At 44.0% G+C, this 27213-nt stretch overlaps 1 protein-coding gene across 5 annotated transcripts in view; it reads right to left on the bottom strand.

The window, feature by feature from the left end:
• The window catches only part of CARM1 (coactivator associated arginine methyltransferase 1), an 84161-nt gene that overhangs the window by 31297 nt on the left and 25651 nt on the right, over nt 1-27213 (bottom strand). For 4 of the 5 annotated variants that reach the window (XM_014057796.2, XM_087716567.1, XM_014057797.2 and 1 more), the window contains 2 exons: nt 8163-8288; nt 1317-1423 (listed from right to left, as the gene is read on the bottom strand). In XM_014057796.2, coding sequence (XP_013913271.1) covers nt 1317-1423; nt 8163-8288 — 233 coding nt within the window. The remainder of the gene's footprint in view (nt 1-1316; nt 1424-8162; nt 8289-27213) is intronic. The other variant, XM_087716565.1, reaches the window with a different exon arrangement.

Below are 27213 nucleotides of genomic sequence, written 5' to 3'. Positions count from 1 at the left end.
CTCTGAAAAATGCGGTCATAAAAGCCCAGTCCAGCACAATACCACTGGGGAAAAAACCCAAGAAATTCAAGAAGAAACCAGCATGGCTGCACAAAGATCTTTTTGACAGACTGGACAAAAAGGACAAATACAAAAAATGGAAAGAGGGATATAATAACTAAGGCTGATTATCAGCAAATAGCCAGAACATGCAAACATGAAGTCAGGAAAGCAAAGGCTCAGAATGGACAAAGACTTGCAACAAAAATCAAAGATAATTTTTAAAAAGTTATTTCAACATATTAATAACAAGAAAAAAGTCAAGAAAACAGTAGGTCCATTAAAGGCTTGGAGACTAAAACATACGAAGAACTGCAGGATTTGGGTTTGGCTGGTCCAGTGATGGCGAACCTTTTCGGCACCAAGTAACGAAAAAGGGAGCACACACACTCATCTGGGCTGCAACCCAAGGGGCATGCGCATGCTGGAAAATGAGCTTCCAGTTTCTGGTTCGTGCATGAGCGATGAACAGCTGGCCGGTGCACATGCTCACACTGTAAAACAGAAGACCAGCTCTTTCAGTTTCCGACCCTGCCCATGAAAGCCAGCTGATCATGGCTCCGTGTGCCACTTTGGGCACACGTGCCATAGGTTTGCCATCACGAGACTAATCTAAAGAAAAGAAGAATTAAGGGTAACATGATAGCAGTATTCCAGTATTTGAGGGGTTGCCACAAAGAAGAGGGGGTCAAATTATTCTCTAAAGCACCAGAGGACAGGACAAGAAACAATGGTTGAAACTAATCAAAGAGAGAAGCAACCTAGAATGAAGGAGGAATTGCCTAACAGTGAGGACAATTAGCCAGTGGAACAGCTTGCCTTCAGAAATCGTGGTTGCTCCATCGCTGGATATTTTTAAGAAGAGACTAGACAGTCACTTAACTGAATTGATATAGGTTCTCCTCTTGAGCAGGGGGCTGGACTAGAAAACCTCCAAGGTCCCTTCTAGCTCATTCTATTCTATTCTATTCTATTCTATTCTGCATACCCAAGACCTGGTAATCTTGGACCCATGTCTGAGACCCTGGCGCAAGAATCTGTGGTTTCTGTTCAGATCCCTGAGCTGTGTATTAGTAATTTTCCTGCATTTTAAGCACATCAAGAATCTACATGGTTTTCTGGCAGAAAAAGTCCTCCTCATTTTCTTCATTAGCTAGCCCTCTACAGTTTGTTTTCAAAAACATGCAAGCAACAGATCCTCAGCAGTGGACCCAAGGAGCTGACGCAATTCCTCCCTCCCCTCCACCAGAAAAAAAACAAATATTGAAATCACCTACCTGGAAGTACTGCACAGCAGATGATTCCTCTGTGCGCTCACTGAATACTGACTGCTCCATGTTGTGGCCTCGGCAATTTTTCAAAATGTTATAAAATGAGCAGAAGTCTAAAGATAAAGCCAAAAATGCTTTTCAGATTTTAAATGACATTGTTCCAATTACATCCAAAAAGGGTACAAACAACTTGGTTAGAGATGTAATCCAATACCTGGTGGTTCCTAATTATTATGGGAACATTTGCCCAGGATTTTTCTTTAGATACATTTAATCTGGTTATGTGATACAGATAGTCCTTGACTTACAACAGTTTGTTTAGTGACCATTCAAAGTTACAACAGCACTAAAAACCTGACTTATGACTGTTTTTCATAGTTACGGCTTTTGCAGCATCCCTATGACCATGTGATCAGAATTCAGAATGCTTGGCAATTGATCCTTTGCTATCTCCCAGGGTCATGTGATCATCTTTTGCAACCTTCTGACAAGCAAAGTCAGTGGGGAAGCCAAATTCACTTAACAACCAGGTTTCTAACTTATCAACTGCAGTGATTCACTTAACAACTGTGGCAAGAAAAGTTGTAAAAATAGGGCAAAATTCACTTAAATGTCTCACTTAAGAACAAAAATTTTGGGCTCAATTGTGGTTGTACGTTGAGGACTACCTATACTTATTTCTAAGATTAAATCACTTCATTTATTTACCGTATTTTCACCCATATAACCCGCCCACGCAAATAACCCGCCCACGTGAATAACCTGCAGATTTTCAAGATCGTGTAAAATGTTTCCCGTATACCCCGCCCACTTATATAACCCGCAACGAGTAAGCCGTCGGCAAACATTACATTAGCGCTATTCCATCGGACCTACCCATTAAAACCAATCGGAGGAGAAAGCCTGGGCGAGCTGGGGAGGGGTTGGAGGAACTCAACTCAAGGGAGAGATCTTGAAATTCAATAGAAAAAAAAATGCTTGGGTTTCGGGACGCCTTCGTGAAAACCCCACCCCTGGCTATGGGCGAAGTGACCAGGAAGAAGCAGGAGGTGAGAGGAAGCCCAGATTCTGCAGCCCCTCGCCTTCTCTGGGCTTGGAAGCAGGAAGGGAAGGGGAGGAGGCGGCGGCACGGCTGTGGCTCCGTTTTCACACACACACACACACACCCCTCCCTTCTTCTGCTTTGCTCTGTGAAAGGGCTTCACTGCCGAAGCATTTTGGTTTTAAAAAAAAAAACACCGTCCCTTTCTCTCTCCAGTTAACAGGGCCAACCCAAGTGGTGCATTTTATCTGGGAGACGCCACGCAACGAGGGAATCTCCTTTTGGGGGGGGGGTGTGAGACGCTGACAGAAAAAGGGCAAGCAGTGGCCGTGTGAGGCGGCCTTGAGAGCTCCAAACGACCTACCGTACTGGCTGGCGAGGTTAGTTCTCTAAAGGCCGTTGAAAGCTCCGGGGAAACCCCTTTTTCCGCCCTCGGAGCCCCCGGTGCTTCCTCAACCCCCCCACACTTTTTCCTCTTTGGTTCACCCCACCCCCGCCCTCAAGGGCCCGGGACTCTGGGAAAGTGTGCAGCTGGGGGGCTGGGGAGGAGAGAGCGTCTACCGTTCCTCATGGGAGGCACTTCGAGCCCCACCGTATCTGAGAGGCTCTTAGTCGTCGTGTGGGAGAGGAGAGAAAGGTTAAAATGTTTTTGAAACATAAAAAGAATCCTTTGTGGGCAAACTTAAAGCTGCTGGGCTGCACGGGCTTGCTGTAAATTGAGGGCATGTTTTGCCTTTATTTATTTTGCCGCCTCCCCTTCCCTTCCTCGGAGGGGAACGCTCGGAGCAAAAGGGACCCCCGCCTCGTTAAAGCCGCATCCGACGCTTCACCTACAAACGATCCCGATTCTCCCGCGTCCTTCCTTCCTTCCCTCCCTTCAATGTACCGTACTCTTCCTATAAAGAGAAGGGAAGCGTGAACAAACTCCGGGCAGGAGATGGGCTCGCGTAGAGGTACCAGAAGTTTAACCGTTTCACCTAAGCCACAGCTTGTCCTCTCTTGGGACAGCCTTCCGCCGACATTAAAACGATGCGTGAACTTGCGAACAACTGTGGCAGGCACGGAAGGGAGGGAGGGAGCGAAAAAAGAAGCGAGAAACGGATATTTTCTCCCTCTCGTGAAGGGGGGAGGATCTGGTGCTTTCCGGCTCGGGCTCCTTTTCTCCCTTTTCCTGCTTGGGTTTCGGGACGCCTTCGTGAAAACCCCACCCCTGGCTATGGGCGAAGCGACCAGGAAGAAGCAGGAGGTGGGAGGAAGCCCGGATTCTGCAGCCCCTCGCCTTCTCTGGGCTTGGAAGTCCGGCAGGAAGGGAAGGGGAGCAGGCGGCGGCGCGGCCGTGGCTCCATTTTCACACACACACACACACCCCTCCCTTCTTCTGCTTTGCTCTGTGAAAGGGCTTCACTGCTGAAGCATTTTGGTTTACAAAAAAAAACACCGTCCCTTTCTCTCTCCAGTTAACAGGGCCAACCCAAGTGGTGCATTTTATCTGGGAGACGACACACACACACACACACACGACACGTGCGGCAGGAGGAGCGGCGTCCTCCGCGCTCTCGGCTGCCACAAACGCCACGCAACGAGGGAATCTCCTTTTGGGGGGGGCAAAGCAGGGCAGTTTCTCGCCGTTCTGCGAAGCTGGGAAAGGATGCGGGAGTTTCCTTCTTCTTCCTGCCCCCCTCCGTCTCCCCGCTGCCACCTTTCAGTCTCCCCAGCCTCGTCCGGGAGAAGCGGCTTGGTGGCGTCTTCCTTTCGTACCCCGGTGCGCCTCCCTCGCCACCGCAAGTCGCCTTTTGCCCCCCCCCCACCCAAATAATAATACTAAATAAGCAGGTGCGCCGCTTGGGCTGGCTTGGCTTCTCGGTTAGATAAGACCAGCCGGTGCCCCCCCTTTTTTTTGCCGGTTTATTTCATCGTCATCTGCCAACCCCAGAAATCCGTGCAGTTCGAAAGCTGAGCGAGGCGAACGACCCCGGCGAGGGTAGCAGTAGCGTCTGAAGAAGAAGCCTCCCCTTCGCAAAGGCTCTTCGGCTTCAGGCAGCCAGCGGCTTCACGAGAGGGAGAAATCCGTTGTTATTTTTTTGCTCCCTTCTGGCAGGCGAGAGAGCATCTACCGTTCCTCACGGGAGGCACCGCCGTATCTGAGAGGCTCTTCGCCAGAAGGGAGCAAAAAAATAACAACGGATTTCTCCCTCTCGTGAAGCCGCTGGCTGCCTGAAGCCGAAGAGCCTTTGCGAAGGGGAGGCTTCTTCTTCAGACGCTACTGCTACCCTCGCCGGGGTCGTTCGCCTCGCTCAGCTTTCGAACTGCACGGATTTCTGGGGTTGGCGGATGACGACGAAATAAACCGGCAAAAAAAAGGGGGGGCACCGGCTGGTCTTATCTAACCGAGAAGCCAAGCCAGCCCAAGCGGCGCACCTGCTTATTTAGTATTATTATTTGGGGGGGGGGGCAAAAGGCGACTTGCGGTGGCGAGGGAGGCGCACCGGGGTACGAAAGGAAGACGCCACCAAGCCGCTTCTCCCGGACGAGGCTGGGGAGACTGAAAGGTGGCAGCGGGGAGACGGAGGGGGGCAGGAAGAAGAAGGAAACTCCCGCATCCTTTCCCAGCTTCGCAGAACGGCGAGAAACTGCCCTGCTTTGCCCCCCCCCAAAAGGAGATTCCCTCGTTGCGTGGCGTTTGTGGCAGCCGAGAGCGCGGAGGACGCCGCTCCTCCTGCCGCACGTGTCGTGTGTGTGTGTGTGTGTGTCGTCTCCCAGATAAAATGCACCACTTGGGTTGGCCCTGTTAACTGGAGAGAGAAAGGGACGGTGTTTTTTTTTGTAAACCAAAATGCTTCAGCAGTGAAGCCCTTTCACAGAGCAAAGCAGAAGAAGGGAGGGGTGTGTGTGTGTGTGTGAAAATGGAGCCACGGCCGCGCCGCCGCCTGCTCCCCTTCCCTTCCTGCCGGACTTCCAAGCCCAGAGAAGGCGAGGGGCTGCAGAATCCGGGCTTCCTCCCACCTCCTGCTTCTTCCTGGTCGCTTCGCCCATAGCCAGGGGTGGGGTTTTCACGAAGGCGTCCCGAAACCCAAGCAGGAAAAGGGAGAAAAGGAGCCCGAGCCGGAAAGCACCAGATCCTCCCCCCTTCACGAGAGGGAGAAAATATCCGTTTCTCGCTTCTTTTTTCGCTCCCTCCCTCCCTTCCGTGCCTGCCACAGTTGTTCGCAAGTTCACGCATCGTTTTAATGTCGGCGGAAGGCTGTCCCAAGAGAGGACGAGCTGTGGCTTAGGTGAAACGGTTAAACTTCTGGTACCTCTACGCGAGCCCATCTCCTGCCCGGAGTTTGTTCACGCTTCCCTTCTCTTTATAGGAAGAGTACGGTACATTGAAGGGAGGGAAGGAAGGAAGGAAGGACGCGGGAGAATCGGGATCGTTTGTAGGTGAAGCGTCGGATGCGGCTTTAACGAGGCGGGGGTCCCTTTTGCTCCGAGCGTTCCCCTCCGAGGAAGGGAAGGGGAGGCGGCAAAATAAATAAAGGCAAAACATGCCCTCAATTTACAGCAAGCCCGTGCAGCCCAGCAGCTTTAAGTTTGCCCACAAAGGATTCTTTTTATGTTTCAAAAACATTTTAACCTTTCTCTCCTCTCCCACACGACGACTAAGAGCCTCTCAGATACGGTGGGGCTCGAAGTGCCTCCCATGAGGAACGGTAGACGCTCTCTCCTCCCCAGCCCCCCAGCTGCACACTTTCCCAGAGTCCCGGGCCCTTGAGGGCGGGGGTGGGGTGAACCAAAGAGGAAAAAGTGTGGGGGGGTTGAGGAAGCACCGGGGGCTCCGAGGGCGGAAAAAGGGGTTTCCCCGGAGCTTTCAACGGCCTTTAGAGAACTAACCTCGCCAGCCAGTACGGTAGGTCGTTTGGAGCTCTCAAGGCTGCCTCACACGGCCACTGCTTGCCCTTTTTCTGTCAGCGTCTCACACCCCCCCCCCCCCAAAAGGAGATTCCCTCGTTGCGTGGCGTCTCCCAGATAAAATGCACCACTTGGGTTGGCCCTGTTAACTGGAGAGAGAAAGGGACGGTGTTTTTTTTTTCTAAACCAAAATGCTTCGGCAGTGAAGCCCTTTCACAGAGCAAAGCAGAAGAAGGAAGGGGTGTGTGTGTGTGTGTGTGAAAACGGAGCCACAGCCGCGCCGCCGCCTCCTCCCCTTCCCTTCCTGCTTCCAAGCCCAGAGAAGGCGAGGGGCTGCAGAATCTGGGCTTCCTCTCACCTCCTGCTTCTTCCTGGTCACTTCGCCCATAGCCAGGGGTGGGGTTTTCACGAAGGCGTCCCGAAACCCAAGCAGGAAAAGGGAGAAAAGGAGCCCGAGCCGCCGAGCCAGCCCACTGCCGCGAGGAAAGTGGTGGTCCCAAGCTCTCCCTTTACCGGTAGTTAATCTGTGTAAAATATTTTGCGTATACCCTGCCCACTTTTATACCCCGCAGGGGGGCGCTGTGCATGTAAAAAACGCATATAACCCGCGGGTTATATGGGTGAAAATACGGTACTGGATTTATGCCTTGTTTTCTTTTTTTTGGTTTACTCAAGGCAGTTAGAACATTTCAAATAAAAATGCTAAATTTAAATGTAGCATTCAGATCAACATATTAAAAATCAGTTAATGTGGAAGTGATACGTTCTCCATTTCACAGAATTTTCCTCTCCAGAGAGAGCATCCATAGTCAAAGACAAGAGATGAGATAAACAAGCCACTATCAGCAGGGCACCTTTTCCAAAAAAATCCTCTTTTGCTGATTTCCATGAACAGGCATATTCATTGTAAAACATGTTATCCCTGGAGACACTCAAACCCTAAACTGTGTGGGGTTTTAAAAGTCAACATCATCACATCAATTATGCCCAGGAAGCAATCAGCAAGGAGGAGAGATTTTTCCAAACAGGAATCATACCATTCCTATAATTTCCATTGTTTAAGGAATATATTTTGGCCCAACTGCAATTCTTATATGCTTCTCAAGGGGTACCTAGCATATATCATGTTACAGTAGCTAAGCACAAGGATGTAGCTAAGGTATAGATAACTATTACTATGTCTAAATCAATGCTGCAAGGATCACAGCTGGCACCTTAGTCACATCTATGCCAATGTGGTTCAGGCCACAATAATCAACTGAATCCAATGGCAATTAAGGAGCATCTTTAAACTGTGCCTCTTTTCTGTAAATCAAATTTTCATTATTTAAAGTTTTCAATACTAGCTCATGCTTACAAATTGCAGAATTGCTTGCAATTTCTTCTCTAATGCTACATGTTAATTTTTGGATACTAAAATAGAATGTACATTTTTATATAACAGATATAGCTAAATAATATTACAGTACATGCATCAAAAATTGTATATTCATGTTTAAGTTAAATTAAGAACATAACTGTCCATAAAAATGTTACAATTTTAGCATGATAAAGACAATTTTGTCTTTTGGTTTTCTCACAAATATCCTTTCTCTTATATTTTAATTTTTCCAAATATTCCAAATGTTCCAACAACTATCCAACCTGTCCACTAAATACAGCATAAGTATCAAAGGTTTTTTAAAAAAATTAGACAGAATTGGGCTAAACATTGCACAACTTTGCCACTTGACGGTCCAAAATTTCTATTAAGGAAAACAAACAGCAGATGATGTCATAGGAGAGAATGTCAGACTGAATTATTTAACAGGACAGATGTTATCCTTTCTGTAAATGCTATGTGTTGGCAGGGCATAGAATTATTTGCCAGAGCAATATTACTGTTTTCCAAAACTTCAAATAAAATTGCTGGTACATACCACTTGGAGTTGCAAATTGTATAAGGACACTATTGCATCCCAATGTGATAATGAAGGACTGTTTTCCCACTCGGCTGCATTCTGTCTCCTTTGATACAGAACACTTGAATACACAAACATCATCTTCTAGGAAAGAAAAGAGAAAAAACAATGATTCATCAACCCTTAGAGATTTTGCTTTTTTAAGATGGAGAAAGCCATTCTTGACCATTCCTACTTTCCAAACTGTCAGATGTGAAATCCACAAATAGAACAGGAGCAGATTATTTCTTTCACATGATTCTGAATCTCATCAACTGAAATTCAGGCTCATGTTAGGCCTGCTCATAGGGTAGCATATGACTATGATCAGTAGCACTAGCAATAGCACTTAGACTTACATACTGCTTCATAGTACTTTACAGCACTGAGCGATTTACAAATGTCAGCATATTACCCCCAACAATCTGTGCCCTCATTTTACTGACCTCAGAAAGATGGAAGGCTCAGTCAAGCTCAAGATGGTCAGGATCTAACTCCTGACTGTGGGCAGAGTTAGCCTGCAATATTGCATTCTAACCACTATGCCACCTGGGCTCCCTACAAACTATTTGAAGTTGCTTTTCCTTTTCTGTAGAATTTACTAATTTTTTTAGCTTCTTATTCTCTATATCTGACAAGAAATTCCTATTGAGAGTTTCTAGAAATGTTCAGAAAAGTGAGCGGACAACTTTCTAATAAAGAAGAATATTTGTAACTTGTGGTTGAAATGAGGGGTCCTTGTTGCTCTCTGAGCTTGGTTGTTTTCTTTCAGATGCTTCATTATCCAAACTAGACAATACCATGGCTAGGACTGATGATATTACCTAGTTTGGGTTATGAAACGTCTGCAACAAAACAACCAAACTCAGAGAGCACCAATGCCCCCTCAGACATCTTTCTATTTTGTAAGGACAAATCTGTGAAACTCACACTGCCTTTTTTTACTTTTATATCCTCTCCTCAGGACCCTTTTTCCTTGCACCTAAAATCTGTAGGCAGTTCAATAAAATAGTCTTTTTTCTCAGCCTCTAATCTTAATCTACTATCATAGGGGTCCACAGTCCTCAGGTTGAGGACTGGTGTCTGTCCATGGCCCATTGAAAACTGAGTCACACAGTGGACAAACACGGGAAGCTTCATTTGTGCATTCACGGGAGCTAGATTGCACGGGTGCAACCATCCTCTCCCCTCCACACTGGTCCAGGGAGCCAGAAAGATTGGGGACTGCTGTACTATCAGATCAATAATACAGTATTCAAAATAAGAGTCTGTACAAACTGGGTACAACACATCACACTGAACCAAAATATGATTTGCATAGTTTTACAAATCATCTGTTGTTGTTAATAGTATGCTATGGTTCTATAGCTTAGACTAAATGTGAGCTAGGTCACTACAGTTTGTTCCACAATCCATGAGTTAGCATAATTTGAGAAACATGGTATGACCGCTACAAATCCAATACTCAAGAAAAAAACCAAACCATTTATTTGTTCATGAACATATCAATCACAGTTAATTCTGCAAAATATGCCAGACATGGGATGTAAAGAAAAAGATACTCCAGTCTGAAGCTTGCCTGAAATGACAGTTGGTCTTACCTGAAATATAATTTTAGGAGGTTGGTAGGATTAGCCAGGAATGGGTATTATGATGTTCAATTGGCCTCGAGACAGAGTTAAACTGAAGCCACGCCTCTGTGCTCCTTGTTTTTGGCTCCCAGTTTCAATGAGTCACGTCCACTGAAAAACACCTGAAAAAAAGTCATAAGGGAACACATCTACCCTCTGAAGTTCCCAACCCCTTGGACCAATGCTAGGGCGGGAACCTGGCTAATCCTGCAAACCTCTTAAAATAACAGTTCAGGTAAGACCAACTGTCATTTTCCGGAATTTGCAGGATTAGCCAGGAATGGGACATACCCAAGTTAACATCCCTCGGGGGGGGGGGGGGGGACACTACTGGTCCTGGGTCCCTCATGCACTATCACCTGTTGTAACACCCTACGACCAAATACTGCATCAGCTGACGCATAAGCGTCCAATCTGTAGTGCCTGATAAAGGGAGATGGGGATGCCCATGTAGCGGCCCTGCAAATATCCCAATGGGCGCCTGTGTGGCCCAGGCCGCCGGGGTAGCCGCACTCCTAGTGGAGTGTGCCATGATGCCCTGAGGTACCGGCAGGTGCTGAGCCTCATAGGCATTAATCCACCTCCCTATAGCAGAGAAGGACACTCTTTCCCAAGGAGGATAGGTAGAAGGAAACAAAAAGTGCCCAGGTGCTGAGTGCCATTGCCTCAGTCTGAAAAGCCCTGGAGTGTGTGCTGCCTTGGTGGTTGATGTCGGCCTTCACCGCCATGTTGTCGGTCAGCACCAAAATGTCCCGGTCTCGAACGTGGTCCTTAAAGTGCCGCAGTGCCAAGTGGATCGCTCGCAGTTCCAGCCAATTGATATTGTGCTGGAGGTCTGTCCACGTCCAATGGCCCTGCGTCATCCGAGACTCCAAAAGAGCCCTCCACCCATACAAGCTGGCGTCCATCATCAGGGTGAGGCGCTCTGGCTTCCTGAACTCGCAGCCCTTGTGTAGAGCTGGGGAGAGCCACTACTTCAATGACAGCTGCACCTATGGTGTAACTGAAACCTTTCTCTCGGAGTTGGACCTCTGATGTGGCAGGAGACGACATTGGAGTGTCCTCGCGTGCAGACGAGTCCAAGGCATCACATCTATGCAAGAAATGAATTTCCTCAGCAGGCTGAAGAGCACCACTACAGGAACACAACGCTGACATCTAACTTGTTTAACTAAAGCCAACAAACTAAACTTACGGTCATGGGATGCAACACCTTCCCCAACCTGGAATCTATGATGGTCCCCAGATGAAGAATCCTAGTGCTGGGAACCAGGGAACTCTTGTCTAAGTTCACTGAAAAACCTAACTGTTGGAGCGTAGACACTATCAATGAAATGTTCTCCCTTGTGTGCTCAAACGACGTCGCCTGGACCAAGATATCAGCAAGATAACATTGGATTCTGACGGAGCGCTCCCGGAGGAAAGCCGCAACCAGAACCTTAGTAAAAGTCTGAGGCACGGACACCAGTCCAAATGGTAAGGCCCTATACTGATAATGCCTACCTAGATAGAAGAACCTGAAGTATTTGCGATGGCCAGTAAAATGGGAATGTGGAGATAGGCCTCCATGAGATCCATGGATGCCATGAAGTCGTTTTTCCTGATGCCTTCCAAAATGGATTTAAGGGATGCCATCTTGAACCTCCTGTAGACCAAATGGAAATTTAAAAGTTTCAGGTCCAGGATTGCCCCCCATCCCCTCAAACTTTTCGGAACCACGAAGAGGTTGGAATAGAATCCCAACCTGACTTGGTCCTGTGGGACCAATTCTACTGCCCTAATATCTAAAAGGTGTTGAATCGCCTGTCTCATGAGTAAGCGCTTATCCTTACTCTTGGTGGCAGAAAACGTCTGAAAGTGGTTTGGAGGAATGGAGAGGAACTCCAGATGCAGGCCAAATCTGATGGTATTTAGCACTCAGGCATCTGTGGTGACTTCGGCCCAGGTGTCAGCAAACAGGGCAAGCCTGCCACCTATGGGTGGGGTCGATGTTGACCTATCTGTCCCAGCGGTAGGGACGACCACCTCCCCCCCCCAAAAGGGCCTCTTCCCCTGGGGTTGGAACCTAGGCCTATCCCTAGAGTAGCGTCTATCTGACTGCCTATCTGATCTGGAAAAATAGCTGCTTTATTGAGATTCCTGATCAGACTGACGATAGGGCTGTTTCCGAAAATACGGTGCAGCCTTTTGTTCAGATTTCTTGGCGGGAGTGGGCATGACCTTCTTATTTTTGTCCTCAATGAGGATTGGGTCCAAGGAGGTACCAAAAAGAGACCCCCAGCATACAGCTCTGATGTCAGGTGCCATTTTGCCTTGTTATCAGCTTGCCATCCCGCAGCCACAGGAGACATCGGGAAGTGACCGAGGATGGCAACGCCCGGGAAAAATACTTCATGGCATTCAGGGTGGCATCTGCAGCGAATTGTGCAACAGCAACCAGTTTGTTGAGATCCTGGTGGGTACGCACCTCCTCCGGCAGAATGTGCTCCTGCATCTGTTGGAGCCAAAGAATAGCCGTGCGACTGAAGAACGACGCTGAGGCTGCAGCCTTAATGGCCCATGCAGAAGACTGGAACGTCTTGCGAAGAGTCAGCTCCGCCTTCTTGTCATCAGTTTTCAAGTAATCAACCACATCGGTGGACAACACCATGGAGGTGGAAGTCAAAGCCAGCACAGTTAACAACCTCTAAGAATAACTTAGGGGCAGGAATTTCCTCCTTTGCTGCAGGAGGCTCTGAAAAGACTGGGCCCTCCAGCTTCTTCCCTGAAACTCCTTCCTTGGCACCTTCCTTGGTGCTCTCCATCTCACTTAATTGTGCTGTGGCCCTGGCCTTATGCAGGAGGGATTTGAATAAATCAGGGGGAAACAACCCCGAGAAGGCTGGTGGATCAGGCTTTGATGTATCCTCAACATCAGACATATCTACTTCCCTCTGAACTTGATCCCCAGCCAAGGAGCCTTCGCTGGCAAGGGAGGGTGAAACCGGCCTGCGCACTCCTGGGAGAGAGGGCCTAGGCTTGGCTTGGGCAGTATCTCCTCCCCCAATGGCCTTTGCCACAGGTACGGGATTTGCAATCCCCTGCTGTAATCCAGTCGCAATACCATGTGAAATTGCAGAAGAAATAAACCTTTGAACACTTGCAGGAAGCTGTACCATGTTCCTGAGAAAAGAATCCTCTTCTGTAACTAATTCACAGTCCTCAGGTGAGGTGCCAGAGATGGCCTAATGGGATCCCTTTCCTCCATGGCCACCCTGCATTGGAAAGGATCCCTTAAATAAGGGCCCTGTTCCACGATGGAGGGGGGGGGACGTTCCCTGCAAAATCCCTGACATAATCTGGGTAATCACCCCTGGAAGGAGGCCTAGATACTGATCTGATGGGCGATCTGGACCTCAAGGGAGAACTAGGCCTGCTCCTCTGCTCAGCCCTGGACACTTGTTTCTCCAGGGCCCTATGCCTTCTCTCCTCATTCCTCTGGAGGGCCTTGGAAGGTTTCTCAGCAGCCAGGGTCTTTCGCAGCCTTGCAGAGGCTGTAGGCCTGTACCTGACCCCACTGGAGGGTCCCTCCCAAGAAGACAATGGAGGGGAATCAGGCCTCTCACCATCCACCATTACAACAAGGCCTCCTTGCCCAGGGACAATGTCGGGCTTCTTCAGGCTCAGACCACCCGACCAGTAGCAATCACAGCTTCTCCTTAAAAACTCACAGCCTCTGCGCAAGGTTTTCTGCCTCCAGTAGACCTTTTCGGCTCCTTTTCAAGCCGCGCGGGTGTTGGCAATTCCATGAGGTCCGCCATGCATTCTTTAGCGTCCCGTGCCACTCTGGAGTCTCCTGACCTGCTCTTGGCCTTCAGGGGCCTGCCGCTGCCACCGCTGTGGAAGGGATTGCCCGCCAGGATGGCAGGGATGAGAGCGAGACTCCAAAGCAGCCTTGGCCTCAGCCCATGCAGTTCACCAGAAAACGAGGCCCAAAATGGCCACCGAATGGTGTCTGGCCAAAGCCCAAAGTCCTTACCGGCAGCCAGGAGTGAGCCACACCCACGGAAGGCTTCCACGAAGCAGCTGGAGGCAAGTGGGGAAAGGAAGGGAGGAGAAGGCAGATGGCACTGGATTGTATTTGGAAATTTCAGGAGCCAAAAGCAACTCTTCCTTCTTCGGCCAGAGAGAGTTGAAACTGGGAGCCAGAAGCAAGGAGCACGGAGGCGTGGCTTCAGTTTAACTCTGTCTTGAGGCCAATTGGACATCATAATACCCATTCCTGGCTAATCCTGCAAATTCCTCTGGAAAAATTGCAGGGCAGCATCGAGCATTTATAAATCACTTAAATAAAGAAATGTGTCATATTTTCTTCCATCTTACCTCTTGGCTCCTTCTGCCTTTTTCATTACCTTAGCAGTACTTAGTTTGGTTTCACAAGGACAACTATGGAGTCTCATACTCAGTAAAAAAAAAAAAAAGCTCTGACACAATATTTGGGTTTAACAAGAGCCTTTGAAGTGCTTCTTTCTATTAACAATCATAACCAAAACCAAATACATTTTTATTGACTATGCCAGGAATGGAAGTTCTATAAACTGACAGAAACAGGAATTTTCAGTGAATCCATATACCAGATGAGATTCTGTAAAAGAACCAAGTGTGTCACAGAAAAAAAAGTAGCCAGAAGAAAGGATATGAACCTAAATAGATGATTTGGCCTGCTCTAGCACTCCTTGAAGACATAATTTCCATTATCTATTGTGACTAGGGATGCAAAAATGCAGATAACCCTAATGCCAGTTGCTGCCACCTACTGATCATCTTACTTCTTGCAGTCCAGATATGGAAGCCCTCTAACGCATAGACTTGTATCATTAAACCATGTGAAAATTAACTTTATGTATATTCCTTGAATTACTTTGTCAGACATGTCCAAAATCTTCTAAGAATAAATGTTTTGGAAACAAGACTACATCTGCAACAAATTGTGGGATAAGTAAAAGCTTCAGTTTAGAGCCCAACTGAAGATTTTACCTACTATACCATTAATGGAAAACAGTTTTTACACAATAAGCTAGAATCTTGATATATCCTATTATACTATAGTTTACAAAATCACTTTCAAAGTATAACTGACTTTCCTGGAAACTCTCCATCCTCTCTGCCTTATTTACTGGGTCTTGGATTCAGATCATTAGAACCTAGTAACTCTTCCCTTGTTACAGAAAGTAATTAAACTCTTAACAACTCGGGGTTCTTCCTTAGTGCAATTTGCAGAAAGCCCACATCTAATCTGAACTTACTCCACTGTTGTTTTTGGAAACCCTGCACTCCAGCACGCCAATGTGCTATCTTTGGCCAATTGTAACTCTGCCTTTTGACTTGGATCACCCATTCAGACAACTGACTCCAAATGTTACAGTATAAGGATGGTCTTTTCAATCCTCTGAAAAACGTAAGTTTCGAGTTTCGAGTTTAATAAAATTTGTATGCCGCCCACTCCCATTGGGACTCTGGGCGGCTCACAACAAGACAAAAGAAACATTTAAAATTTAAGAATAAAAAATACAATTAAAAGTCCACATCATTCATTCTATCTAAGCGGGGCTGGATATCAATCAACAGCCCCAGGCCTGCCGGAACAGCCAGGTCTTGACAGCTTTACAGAAGGCCGGGAGAGTGGTAAGGGTCTCTACAGGTAGATCGTTCCACAGGGCCGGCACAGCAACAGAGAAGGCCCTCCCCCGGGGGGCCGCCAGCCGGCATTGTCCGGTTGACGGCACCCGGAGGGGGCCCAACCTGTGCGATCTTGTTGGTCGTTGGGAGGTAAGTGGCAGGAGGCGGTCTCTCAGGTAGCCAGGTCCTAAACCATGTAGGGCTTTCAAAGTAACGACTAGCACCTTGAAGCGCGTCTGGAGACCAATGGGGAGTTAGTGCAGCTCGCGGAGGATAGGTGTAACATGGGTGTATCTGGATACACCCCATATCGCTCGCGCGGCTGCATTCTGGACCAATTGTAGTCTTCGAACACTCTTCAGGGGCAGCCTGAATAAGAGATTTCTCATGATCATATACAGCAGAATCCAGAATGGATTAATTAAACAGTCATTAGTTTTGAACCATGCATTCAAATTGGATACTGTAACTAAACGTAAAAAAGTTGAAAGGACTTTGGAGATTTTCTTGTCCAATTTCCTACACAAGCAGGAGACCCTATACCGATGATGGTGAATCTAAGGCACCTGTGCCACAGGTGGTACACAGAGTCCTCTCTGCGGGCATGCAAACTGTCACCCCAGCTCAGCTTCACTGTGCATGTGAACGTGCTTCCTGCCGGCCAACTGCTTTTCAAGACTCTGCCACACGTGTGGTGGGTATGTGTGAGAGGGTGCAAAGGGGTCATGCACATGCGAGGGCACAGGGGAAGCACGGGGGTCGTGTGTGCATGTGCAGGGTGCATGCAGTTGTGCGTGCATGGGGACAGGGCGCATGCAGGGGAGTTGACATGCATTCGGCACACGATGACAAAAAGGTTTGCCATCACTGCCCTATAATATTCCGGACAAATGGCTGTCCAAATCTCTTCTTAAAAACCTCCAGTGATGGAGCACCCACAACTCCTGAAAGCAATCCATTCCAATGGTTAATTGTTCTGTCAGGAAATTTCTATCAAAGAAATTTGTGCTTAGTTCTAGTTGCTTATCTCCTTGAATAGTTTCTATCCATTGCTTCTTGTCATGCCTTCTGGTGCTTTGAAAAATAGATTGATCTCCTCTTCTATGTGGCAACTCCTCAAATATTGGAACACTGCCATCATGTCACCCTTAGGCCTTCTTTTCACTAGACTAGACATACCCAATTCCTACAACCTTTTTGTCAGGATTCCAAGTAACATCCCCAACAAAAGAAGACTCCAAGGCTAGAAGTTCTTCAAAGTTCCATTTTATTTGAGATGTCATATTGGCACATCTTAGAAAACCCGAATCTGAAAGCTTCCAGATTTTTCCCGCCCAACAGAAAGTCCAAGACCCTTCCCCTGCATCCACATGTCCATCACATGGTCCAATCAATGCACCGTCCCAACTGGAGGTGCCTCAAGAGGCTTTATAGGAGCCTGGGAAGGGCGAAAACAGCCCCCCCGCCCTCCCAGAGGTCTTCCGGAGGCTTTAGGAGCTTTCCTGAAGCTTCTGGAGTGCAAAAAACTGACCCTATGAGCAACTCCAGTTTGCTCGTAGGGTCGTTTTTTGCACTCCTGAGCCTTCAGGAAATCCTCCTGAACGCTCCAGAGGGCTAAAAATGGCCCTACGAGCATGTCCAGATTCCTTTGGAAGATATATCGTGTTAGATCTAATCTTAGAAGGGAAAAAGACATTACTTTTGGGAATTTATGCTCCTAATCAACAGCAAGACGGATTCTATAGAAATCTTCATGCTAAATTAGTACAGTGGGACTATAGGTCTTGTATACTATTGGGTGATTGGAATGGTGTGATAGACACTAAAAGAGATAAGAAGACTTCTCGCCCAAATACTAAGATGCGAGCAAAGCTACCCAAACCTTTTTTTTACATGATGGACAACTTTGAATTGAGAGATATTTGGCGAGAAAGAAACGCAGAGGAATATGATTTCACTTTCTTTTCTGATAGACATCAATCCCTTTCAAGGATTGATTTTATACTAATCACTAATGATTTGCTTTCTAGGGTGAAGAAGACAAAGATTGCGGCTAGGGTCCTTTCGGATCATAACCCAGTTTGGATGGAATTGGGAAGGGCGGTGCAGGCAAGAAGGTCTTGGAGATTGAATGAAAACTTATTTAGATATGAAAAGTATATTAATGATTGTAAAAAATTGTTATGTGAATACTTTGTTTTGAATATAAATAAGAATACACCTATGGAATTCGTATGGGATGCAAGCAAAGCGTATATGAGAGGAGTGCTGATGAATATAAATAAAACACACAGATATAAACAAGGGCTAAAACGAACAGAATTGGAAGAGGAAATTAAGAGGAAAGAGTTGGAGTTAACAATGAATCCAGGCGACACAAAGGTTAAGGAAGCAATCACCATATTAAAATCTCAATTTGACATGTTGATCTCTGACCAGGTAGCCACTAGTTTATTATATTCAAAACACAATACTTTTTGTAACGCAAACAAACCTGGCAGATGGTTAGCTTATCAGATTAGGGAAAAAAGGAAAACTCGAAATATATCTAAACTGACTTACAGAGAGAAGGAGGTGTTTCAACAGGAGGAGATTCAAAAGGCATTTCGGGAATTTTTTACAGAATTGTATAAAGGGGATAAAATTAATGGTTTAGATATAGACAAATATTTAGATAAAGAGAAAATACCCTCAGTTAGAGAAGAGCACAGGGAAAAATTGAACCAACCAATAACCTCGGGGGAAATTTTGCAGGTAATTAAGCAATTAAAGTTAGGGAAAGCACCAGGTACAGATGGTTTGACAGCGGTTTACTATAAAAATTTACAGTTAGAAATGGTAGAACTTCTTAGAGAATTATATAATAAAATTCAAACGGAAGGTAAAGTGCCTCTATCTTGGAAGACAGCGTTTATATCTTTGATACCCAAAGAAGATCAAGATACTACCCAACCAAAAAATTATAGACCCATCTCATTACTTAATGTAGATTATAAATTTTTTACTAAAATACTAGCAAACAGGTAAATGCTGGTTATTCAACAATTGATACACACCGACCAAACAGGTTTTATACAGGGGAGACAGATGAAAAGTAATGTTAGATTAATTATTAATGCATTAGAATATTTGGGAAAGAACAACCAAATTCCTGCTGCGTTCATATTTTTGGATGCTGAGAAGGCCTTTGATCGAGTTAACTGGCAATTTCTGTTGAAGATATTGCAAAAAATGCAGATAGGAGATAGCTTTTTACAGTCAATTAAAGCAATATACCAACAGCAAACAGCACAAATCATAATCAATGGAAGTTTAACAGACTCTTTTCAAATTAGAAAAGGTACAAGACAGGGCTGTCCTTTGTCCCCATTATTGTTTATTATAACTTTGGAAGTATTGTTGAATAAAATACGGGGCTTGGATGGTCTAAAAGGGATCAAGATTAGGCAGCAAGAATACAGAGTGCGGATGATTTGGTCATAATATTGGAACAACCGCAGGAATCCAGTATGGTTTTAATGAATACGATTAATCAATATGGTCAAGTGTCTGGTTTTAAAATAAATTTAGGAAAAACAAAAATACTAGCTATAAATATGAATACTAAACAAAAGGAAGAACTAGGAGGGATGCTAGGATGTGAGGTAGTCAAAAAAGTCAAATATCTTGGAGTTAATATTTTAACTTCAAATGGGAAACTATATAAGCATAATTATGAACCACTTTGGCATAGTATACAGATAGAGATGAAAAAATGGGAGAAATTGCACTTATCTTTGCTGGGTAGGATAGCGGCAGTGAAAATGAACATCTTACCAAAATTTTTATTTCTCTTCCAAATGTTACCTATACTTAAAAAAGATGCGAATCTTTTAGAATGGCAGAAGGGTATCAACAAATTTGTATGGGCAGGAAAGAAGCTGAGGGTAAAGATGAAAATAATGCAAGATGTACGCGAGAGATGAGGCTTGAAAATACCTAACCTAAAACTATATTATGATGCTGTAATTAGTGATTGGACTCATTTAACTAATGATAGAATATTGAATATTGAGGGACACGATCTGGTATATGGTTGGCATGCTTACATGTTATTCAACAAAAAATTGGATAAGAATTTTAAAAATCATATTTTAAGAAATGCTTTACGGCTTCGGGGGGTGGAGCTGCCGCCGTCGGGAGCTCAACAAAGCTCCTGCCAGGACTCTGGTTCGTATATCTTATAAGATCTATAGATATCTCCCCTTTCTGGCAGAAAGGGGTAGGGAGAAGGTCAGTCGTTAGGATCTCTTTGTAATTCATAGCTTTTCTTTTTGCTGTGAATGGAGAAGAGGTTCAACATTAGCTGAGCCTTTACTCCGGCCAGTTTTCCGCGCTGCCTTTTTTTGCAGCCTAGGCAGATTGCCCCCCCCCCCCAGGACAAAGCTAAGCTATTTAAAAGTCAATCCGGGCGGGGACCATTCCCGAGGAATTTTTATTATTACTAGCTAAAATACCAGCTTCAATTTCGCAAAAGGCTTCCTTCCTTTTTTTAGCTGCGTCACAAGATGGCGATCTCGTAGTTTTTGTGTTTGATGCGACGTACTTAGCCAGCCCTACCCTCCTGAAGGCTTCTCCGTACTAATTGCTAAAAGATTAACTGAGGGGAGCAGAGACTTTGATTTTTGGCTCGCTTGATTGCTTGTCTTTTATTTCTACTTTGGAATGGCTCCCAAATCTAAACAGAAGCGCTTCCTTAATAACATATCTCTAAAAACTGCTATGAAGCCGCTACCCTTGCCTCCCACACCCTCCACGGGAGATTTGTTAACACAAGAATTTCTTCTCAAAACGCTTAATGACTTCAGACAGGAAATTAATCAACTGATATCGGATTTATATGATCAATTTGATGCTAAAATTGCTCAGGCAAAGAAGGATATGATCGGAGTAATGACAGTCATGACAGATTATATTGCTGAAGCGGAGGACAAATTGGAACTTTTGGAAGAAACTAACCTTAACTTGATATCCAAAATTCAAACGTTGCAACAGGAAATGGAAAATGCTCAGAAACAACTTGTCATGATAAATTATAATAAGACTGCCTTTGCCATAAGAGTTAGAGGACTGCGTGAAAACCAACAGGAGAATTTGAAACAGGTCTTCTTTGAGGCTTTCAGCCGCTTGGTGGGAAGTCCGGGATTTAACTTTGATTGGCAGATTCAAAGAATTTATCGCCAGAATTCCTGGGTAGCAAAACAGCGACAGCTTCCGAGGGACATAATTATATACTTTACCACAAGGGAATCCAGAAATGAGATAATACAGAGGCTTTACAGCAAGAGGTTGAGAATTGACGGACAAGACTTGATTGTTTTTAAAGAGATACCATTTCAAATATTAAGAACAAGGAGAGAGTACGCTTTCTTAACCGAAGAACTCAGAAATTCTCAGATTCCATACAAATGGGAAGTCCCAGCTGGTATTACAGTTACATTTGGCAACCAAAAACACCGCATTAATTCTGTCTGTGAAGCCCGAGAATTTTACTACGAGACCCTGAAGGCGGGACTTCCTGATTCATCCGGACTTGGAGAGAGACAAGGAGAAGGAGGAAACAAACAGCGAGACACGTGGCTACAAGGCGGAGGGTGCTGCTTTCCTCTTCCGGAAGGGCAGAAGACTAAAGAATAAAGACTTAGCGATGTTCTTAAAGCTTTATGATCTCCGTCTGGGATAAAATGGAAAAGTGGCATATCGATGATGAGACATGGAGACTGAAAGAAGCGTTGCTGATTGTGGACATATATTGTACATAAGATTTGTCTGAACTCTAACTCAAATTGCGCATGAACTATTTTCTTAGGCGAGGAGAGCGGAAATTGTGATCTTTTTGAGTTGTGGTTTGGGACGAACGGAGTTGGGAGGTGCGTGGGAGAGGGAAGGGTAGCGAAAGCTTAATTAGATTACCTGGGGCTAGAATGCAAGCTGATGTTTGTTTGAGTTGCTATTTCAATATAAGGTTAAGAAAGATTGGTTGGAGAATCTTCAGGAAAGTGGAGTAAATATGGGAGGAGCAATGAATGTGGATAAAATATATATGTGGATATGGATAAAGGCAGGGTGGAAGGTAAAAAATTTATATGTGGAGGTGGGTAAGGATAGAAAGGGAGGTGTTGGAAATGAAAAATGAAAGAAGTACTTGAGTTTAATGGTGTTATAGAAAGGTTTGGATATTTGGATAAAAAAGAGATAAATTAAAGGTCTGAATAGATAGACAAAGCAATGAGACTTTTAGTTGGGGAATTCTAATTGATCAACTTACCTGGCTCTAATACAGTTTGAAACCCTGCAAGTAGCAAAATAACCGAAATTTGGAATGAGCTACATTGTTTAAGATTTACAGATAATGGGAAGCTGTGTTAACGTAGTGGGTTTATTGACCCTTTTTGTTTCTTTCTTCTTTTTGTGTGTGAGTGTGTGGTTTTTTTTTTATTTCTTATTTTCTACTATTTTTCTTTTTTCTTTTTGGCTTTACTTTTATCTTATTTTTTTTTAATTTCAAAGTTAGCTGGCCTTATTATACTCAAATGCTTGTTAAAGAATTATGCCGGGTATGGGACCTGCGAAGCCGTAAGGGGGTTAGGGAGGGGGGATTATAGGGGGGAGGGGGGAGGGTGGAATTACAGTTTCAATCCTTAGAACAATAAGAATTCACTTGTATACTGCGGCTCGTTTTCCTTTTTTTTTCTTTTTTTCTTTTTCTACTTTTATTTTAAAAACAAACTGAATTGTATGGTTACACCAAAGTGAGGAGAAGAGGGAAAGAGAAGGGAGAAGTAAAGAGGGAGTGAGAGGGAATGTAAGGAGGGTGAGATGGAGGGAGGGGGAGATGTCTGAGGGGGAAGGGAAGTAGAAGAGGGGAATGCTGGAGGGGTGAAAGGAAAGTTGGAGGGGGAGAAGAGAGGGTGTATGGGGGAATGAAGTGTTATGTTGGGGTTTTTTTTTCTCTTTTTTTTTTTTTTTACGCACAGTATATAAGTGATTGTATAAAATGAAAATGAAAATGAAATAAATAAAATGTATTCAAAAAAAAAAAAAGAAATGGGCCTGTTGCCGAGGAGGGCTCCACCGAGCTCCTCAGAGATCTGGTCTGTATATCTAAATAAGATCATAGATAGCACCCCTTTTTGGCTAAGAAAGGGGCAGGGAGGATAGCCCCGTAGGTTAGGATCTAATCGTAAACCACAGCCTTTTTTCTTTTTTGGCTGTGGAAAGAGATTAGTTCCGGCCGAAGCGGAGCTCTTATCTCCAGCCATTTCTTCTCAGCTGCCTTTTTTTTTTGGCAGCCCCAGACAGGCTAGCCCCCCCCCAGGACAAGACAAAGTTTTTTCAAGCTAGAATTGATACGGGCGGGTCCCACCCCTGTGAGATTTATGTTTTCAGTACTATCGTAAATACCAGCACCATTCGTCTTAGAGACTTCTTTGTCTAAATAGACCTCAAAATGGCGATTTCTCTCCGTGGATGATTGATATACTTAGCCGGTGTTATCTTCCTGCAGACTGCTCCTTAACAAAATAAATTTTTCTCCTTTGGAAATAGAGGGGAGCGAAGCTCTGCTTACTTGCTTATTTATTATGCCACCCAAATCAAAGAAGCGTCTTGCTACAAAAGAATTTAAAGAATTTTCATTGGAAACACAGCCTTTGTCTCCTATGCCTTCTGCTGGGGAACTTTTAACACAGGAATATCTCCTTAAAATGCTTAACGCTTTTAAGAAAGAAATCAGGGAATTTGTATTGGAATTATATGATGATTTAAAATCTAAAGTTAATCAAATGAAGGCGAATACTTTTGCAGCTGTGTCTGCCCTGTCAGATTACTCTGCTGAAATAGAAAACAAATTGGAAAGTCTGGAGAAGGCTAATTTTAATTTGACTACCAATATTCAAATTTTACAAGAAAAAATTAGAAATAACGAAGAACAGCTTATGATGCTAAATTTTAATAGGAAGGCATTTGCAATTAGAGTCAGAGGATTCCGTGAAAAGGAGCAAGAGAATTTAAAACAGACCTTTGCTGAAGCCTTCAGCCATGCGCTGGGAAGCCCGGGACTTAACTTTGATTGGCAGATTCGGAAAATCTATCGCCAGAACTCATTGATAGCGGAACAGCGACAGCTCCCGAGGGACATAATTATACATTTCTCTACAAAAGAATCTAGAAACGCGATTGTGCAAAATTTTCATAATAACAGTCTCCGAGTTGATGACCAGGACCTGATTGTCTTCAAAGATATTCCTTTCCAGATGTTGAGAGCAAGAAGGGACTACGCCTTTTTAACTAAAGAGCTTAGGAGTCAACAGATTCGATACAGATGGGAGGCCCCTGCCGGCATCACGGTTACATTTGAGAATCAAAGATTTCGTCTTAACTCTGTTTCGGAGGCTCAAGATTTCTATTGTAGGATTCTGAAGGCGGGACTTCCTGACGCGCTTGGAAGAGAGGAGAGACAAGCGGAAGGAGAAAGCAAACGGCTGGCCATGCGGCTGCAAGATGGAGGGGGCAGCCCCTCCTCCCTCGGAGAAACAGAAGAACGCAGATCGAGAATTTAGATACTTCAAAAGACTTCCTAAAGTTGAGGACTGAATGGGGGTTTGAGACCTCTCTCCGGTAGAAAAAGTGGACTAATTTTTATCAGAAGGGAAAGCTGGGTGAAACTACTTTGAGCTAGATTCTAAAGTAACGTTAGCATAAATTTGATAGTGGTTAAAAGAATGCGGAATGATTTATGTTGTTTAAACTTTGTTAGATGGGACTATTTTAAAATAGAAGGTTAACTGACTCTTGCTGAAAGTATTATTTGAAAATGATCCATGCTATTTAACTTTTATTTGAAGGGAAAGTTGGTTGTTATAGTTCTGAGTTACTTTTTAAATTAACGCTAGTATAAATTTGATAGTGGTAAATATTAGACAAGCAAGAGATGAGGGTAAAATGCATGTGGAATGAACTACGTTATTTGTGGTAAATACCAGACAAGCAAGGGAAGAGGGCAAAATTTACGTTGTTTAAAGCTTATTAGAACAGGAAGCCGCTTGGGATTATCTTAAGATAACTGTAAAAAGAATGCGGAATGATTTATGTTGTTTAAACTTTGTTAGAAGGGACTACCTTAAAATAGGTTAACTGACTCTTGCTGAAAGTATTATTGGAATATGTGGAATGATTCATGCTACAAATCGCTCTGAGCTATATTTTAAACAAATGTTAGTATAAATTTGATAGTGGTAAATATCAGACAAGTGGGGGATGAGGGTAAAATGCATGTGGAATGAACTAAGTTATTTAAATTCTATTAGAAGGGGAAGTCGGTTGGAATTATCTTAAGATAGAAATTGATTCCTGTGTAAAGTAATATCTGATCTATGCTGCTTAACTTTACTAAGAAGGGGAAATTTGGTTAGATTATTTTGAATTACGGTTTGAAAAAGGGGTAAAGAAAGAATATATGGCAGGAACTACGCTGCTCAAATCTTATCGGAAGGGATCATGAGGTTTAGGAAGGGAACGGGAGAGTCTACAGAAGATCGGGGTAAATAGCAAAGAAGTAAGAGACGAGAATAAAATATAGATAGAATGATTTATACTATTTAAGCATAGATAAAGATGGGGGGCTGAGATCAACACAAAGAGTGGTTTCTTTTTTTTTTCTTTTTTATATATTACTTTTATTTTTTAATCCATATGTATACAAGATATTTTAGATAGAAGGTAGTGCCAGGTGTGGGCCCTGGGAAGCCGGGAGGATTAGGGATGGGGATTGTGGGGGGTGGGGTGGGGGGGGTTAACATAGTCTTAATAAGAACAAGAATGTATTTATATACGGTGGTTCCTTTTTTTATTATTATTATTATTATCTTTTTTTTTCCTTGGTTCATTTTACTTTTATTAGATCAAGCAACACTCGAATAAAGGCATACACCAAGGAGGGAGGTAGAGGGAAGGAAGAGGGAGGAGTAAGGAAGGAGTAAGGGGAATGTAAGGAGTAAGGGGAATGTAAGGAGGGTGTCTGGGGAGTAAGGGGAGAAGGAAGGTTTGAGGGGAAAGGGAAGTAGGAGGGGAGTGTTAGAGGGAGAAAGGAAAGTTGGAGGGGGTAGATGGGGTGTATGGAGGATGCAAGGGTTAGGTGGGGTTGTGAATGATGAGTTGTGTTTCCTTTTTATCTGTTCGTTTTATTCCTTTTTTCTTTTTTTTTCTTCTTTTCTTATAGTAAATACCCTGTGTATAAATGATTGCAAATGGAATGTGAAAATTGAAAATTGAATAAAATATTTTATAAAAAAAAAAAAAAAAAAAAAAAAGAAATGCTTTACTACGGGTCTGGAAAAAATACCAATATAAATTAAATGACAAGATACCCATGTGGGCAATTCCTAGACACGCAATTGAAAATATGAATATAGCACAAAGACAGGATAGAATTACCTACAGACAGCTTCTCATTTTGGAAAGGGGGGTACTACAACTAAAATCTTTAGAGGTATTAAAAGAGGAGAAGGTAGTTCAAACATGGTTCAGTATGGGCAATTACAGGCCAGGTGGAAAATAGATCAAAAAATTGGTTTTATCCAAGTTGAGGATAATCTGTTTAAACAAATAAGAGATCAAAGCTTAATGCATATAAAGAGGATATATAATGTATTAATACAGATGGATTCGGAAACAGAATTAGTTAAAGATTGTATGATAAAGTGGGCTCAAAATATTGAAGAACCAATAATGTTGGATACATGGGAAAGAATCTGGGTAAGAAATGTGAAATTTACACAAGCTCAAAACCTGAGAGAAAATTTTTATAAGATGTTTTATAGATGGCATTTAGATCCTAAAAAGCTGGCTTCTATGTATCCGAATTTACAGCCTAAATGTTGGAGATGTGGTTCTCTCGATGCTACATATTTTCATATATGGTGGACCTGCCAAAAGGTTAAGGCATTTTGGATAAAAATATGGTGGATTATGCAAAATATCTTTAAAAGAAGGATAAAGTTTACTCCCCAGTTATTTTTACTAGGTATATGTACTGACTTTACAGTGGTAGAGACCAATTTGACTTTGCACCTGATAACTGCAGCAAGACTGTTGGTGGCGCAATATTGGAAGAAGGAAGACTTGCCTACAACTCAAGAATGGACATTGAAAGTTACAAATTTAGCCAAGATGGCTAACATATCGGCATATCTTAAAGATCATTCAAATGAGAGATATAAACAAGACTGAAAAAATGGATTGACTATATACAAAACAAATATGGGACTAAGAAATTCCAGATAGCCTATGCTTAAGATCAGGAATGATTTAAACTGTTCAAAGTTAGCGTAGCAAGAAGAAGCTAAGATCAATCTAGAGATGTTATTAACCCTTTTCTTTTATTTCTTTTTTCTCAATATATTTTAGACTGTGTTTGTTAAAAATCTATACCGTGTACAGGCTCTGGGAAGTCAGGGGGGGGGAGGGAGGTGGGGTGTTGGGGGGGAGGGTGGGGGGAGGGAGGGATATATACTAGGTTAGATACGATGTGTTAGATTCAATGTAATGCGACTTCACATGTATACTGTTTTTCTTTAATTTCTCTGTAAAAATAGGATAAGTTAAGTACATTGACATATAGTGGAAATACGCCAAGGGGAGGAGTGGGATAGAAGAAAGATGGGTAGAGAGGGCGGGAGATAGGATGGGAGGGAGGGTGAGAA

The sequence above is a fragment of the Thamnophis sirtalis genome, unplaced genomic scaffold, assembly GCF_051295495.1.
Source record: "Thamnophis sirtalis isolate CommonGarterSnake01/CBP01778 unplaced genomic scaffold, rThaSir2_p1.2 scaffold_5, whole genome shotgun sequence".
Taxonomy (NCBI): domain Eukaryota; kingdom Metazoa; phylum Chordata; class Lepidosauria; order Squamata; family Natricidae; genus Thamnophis; species Thamnophis sirtalis.
This window is presented reverse-complemented; position numbering and strand designations above follow the sequence as displayed.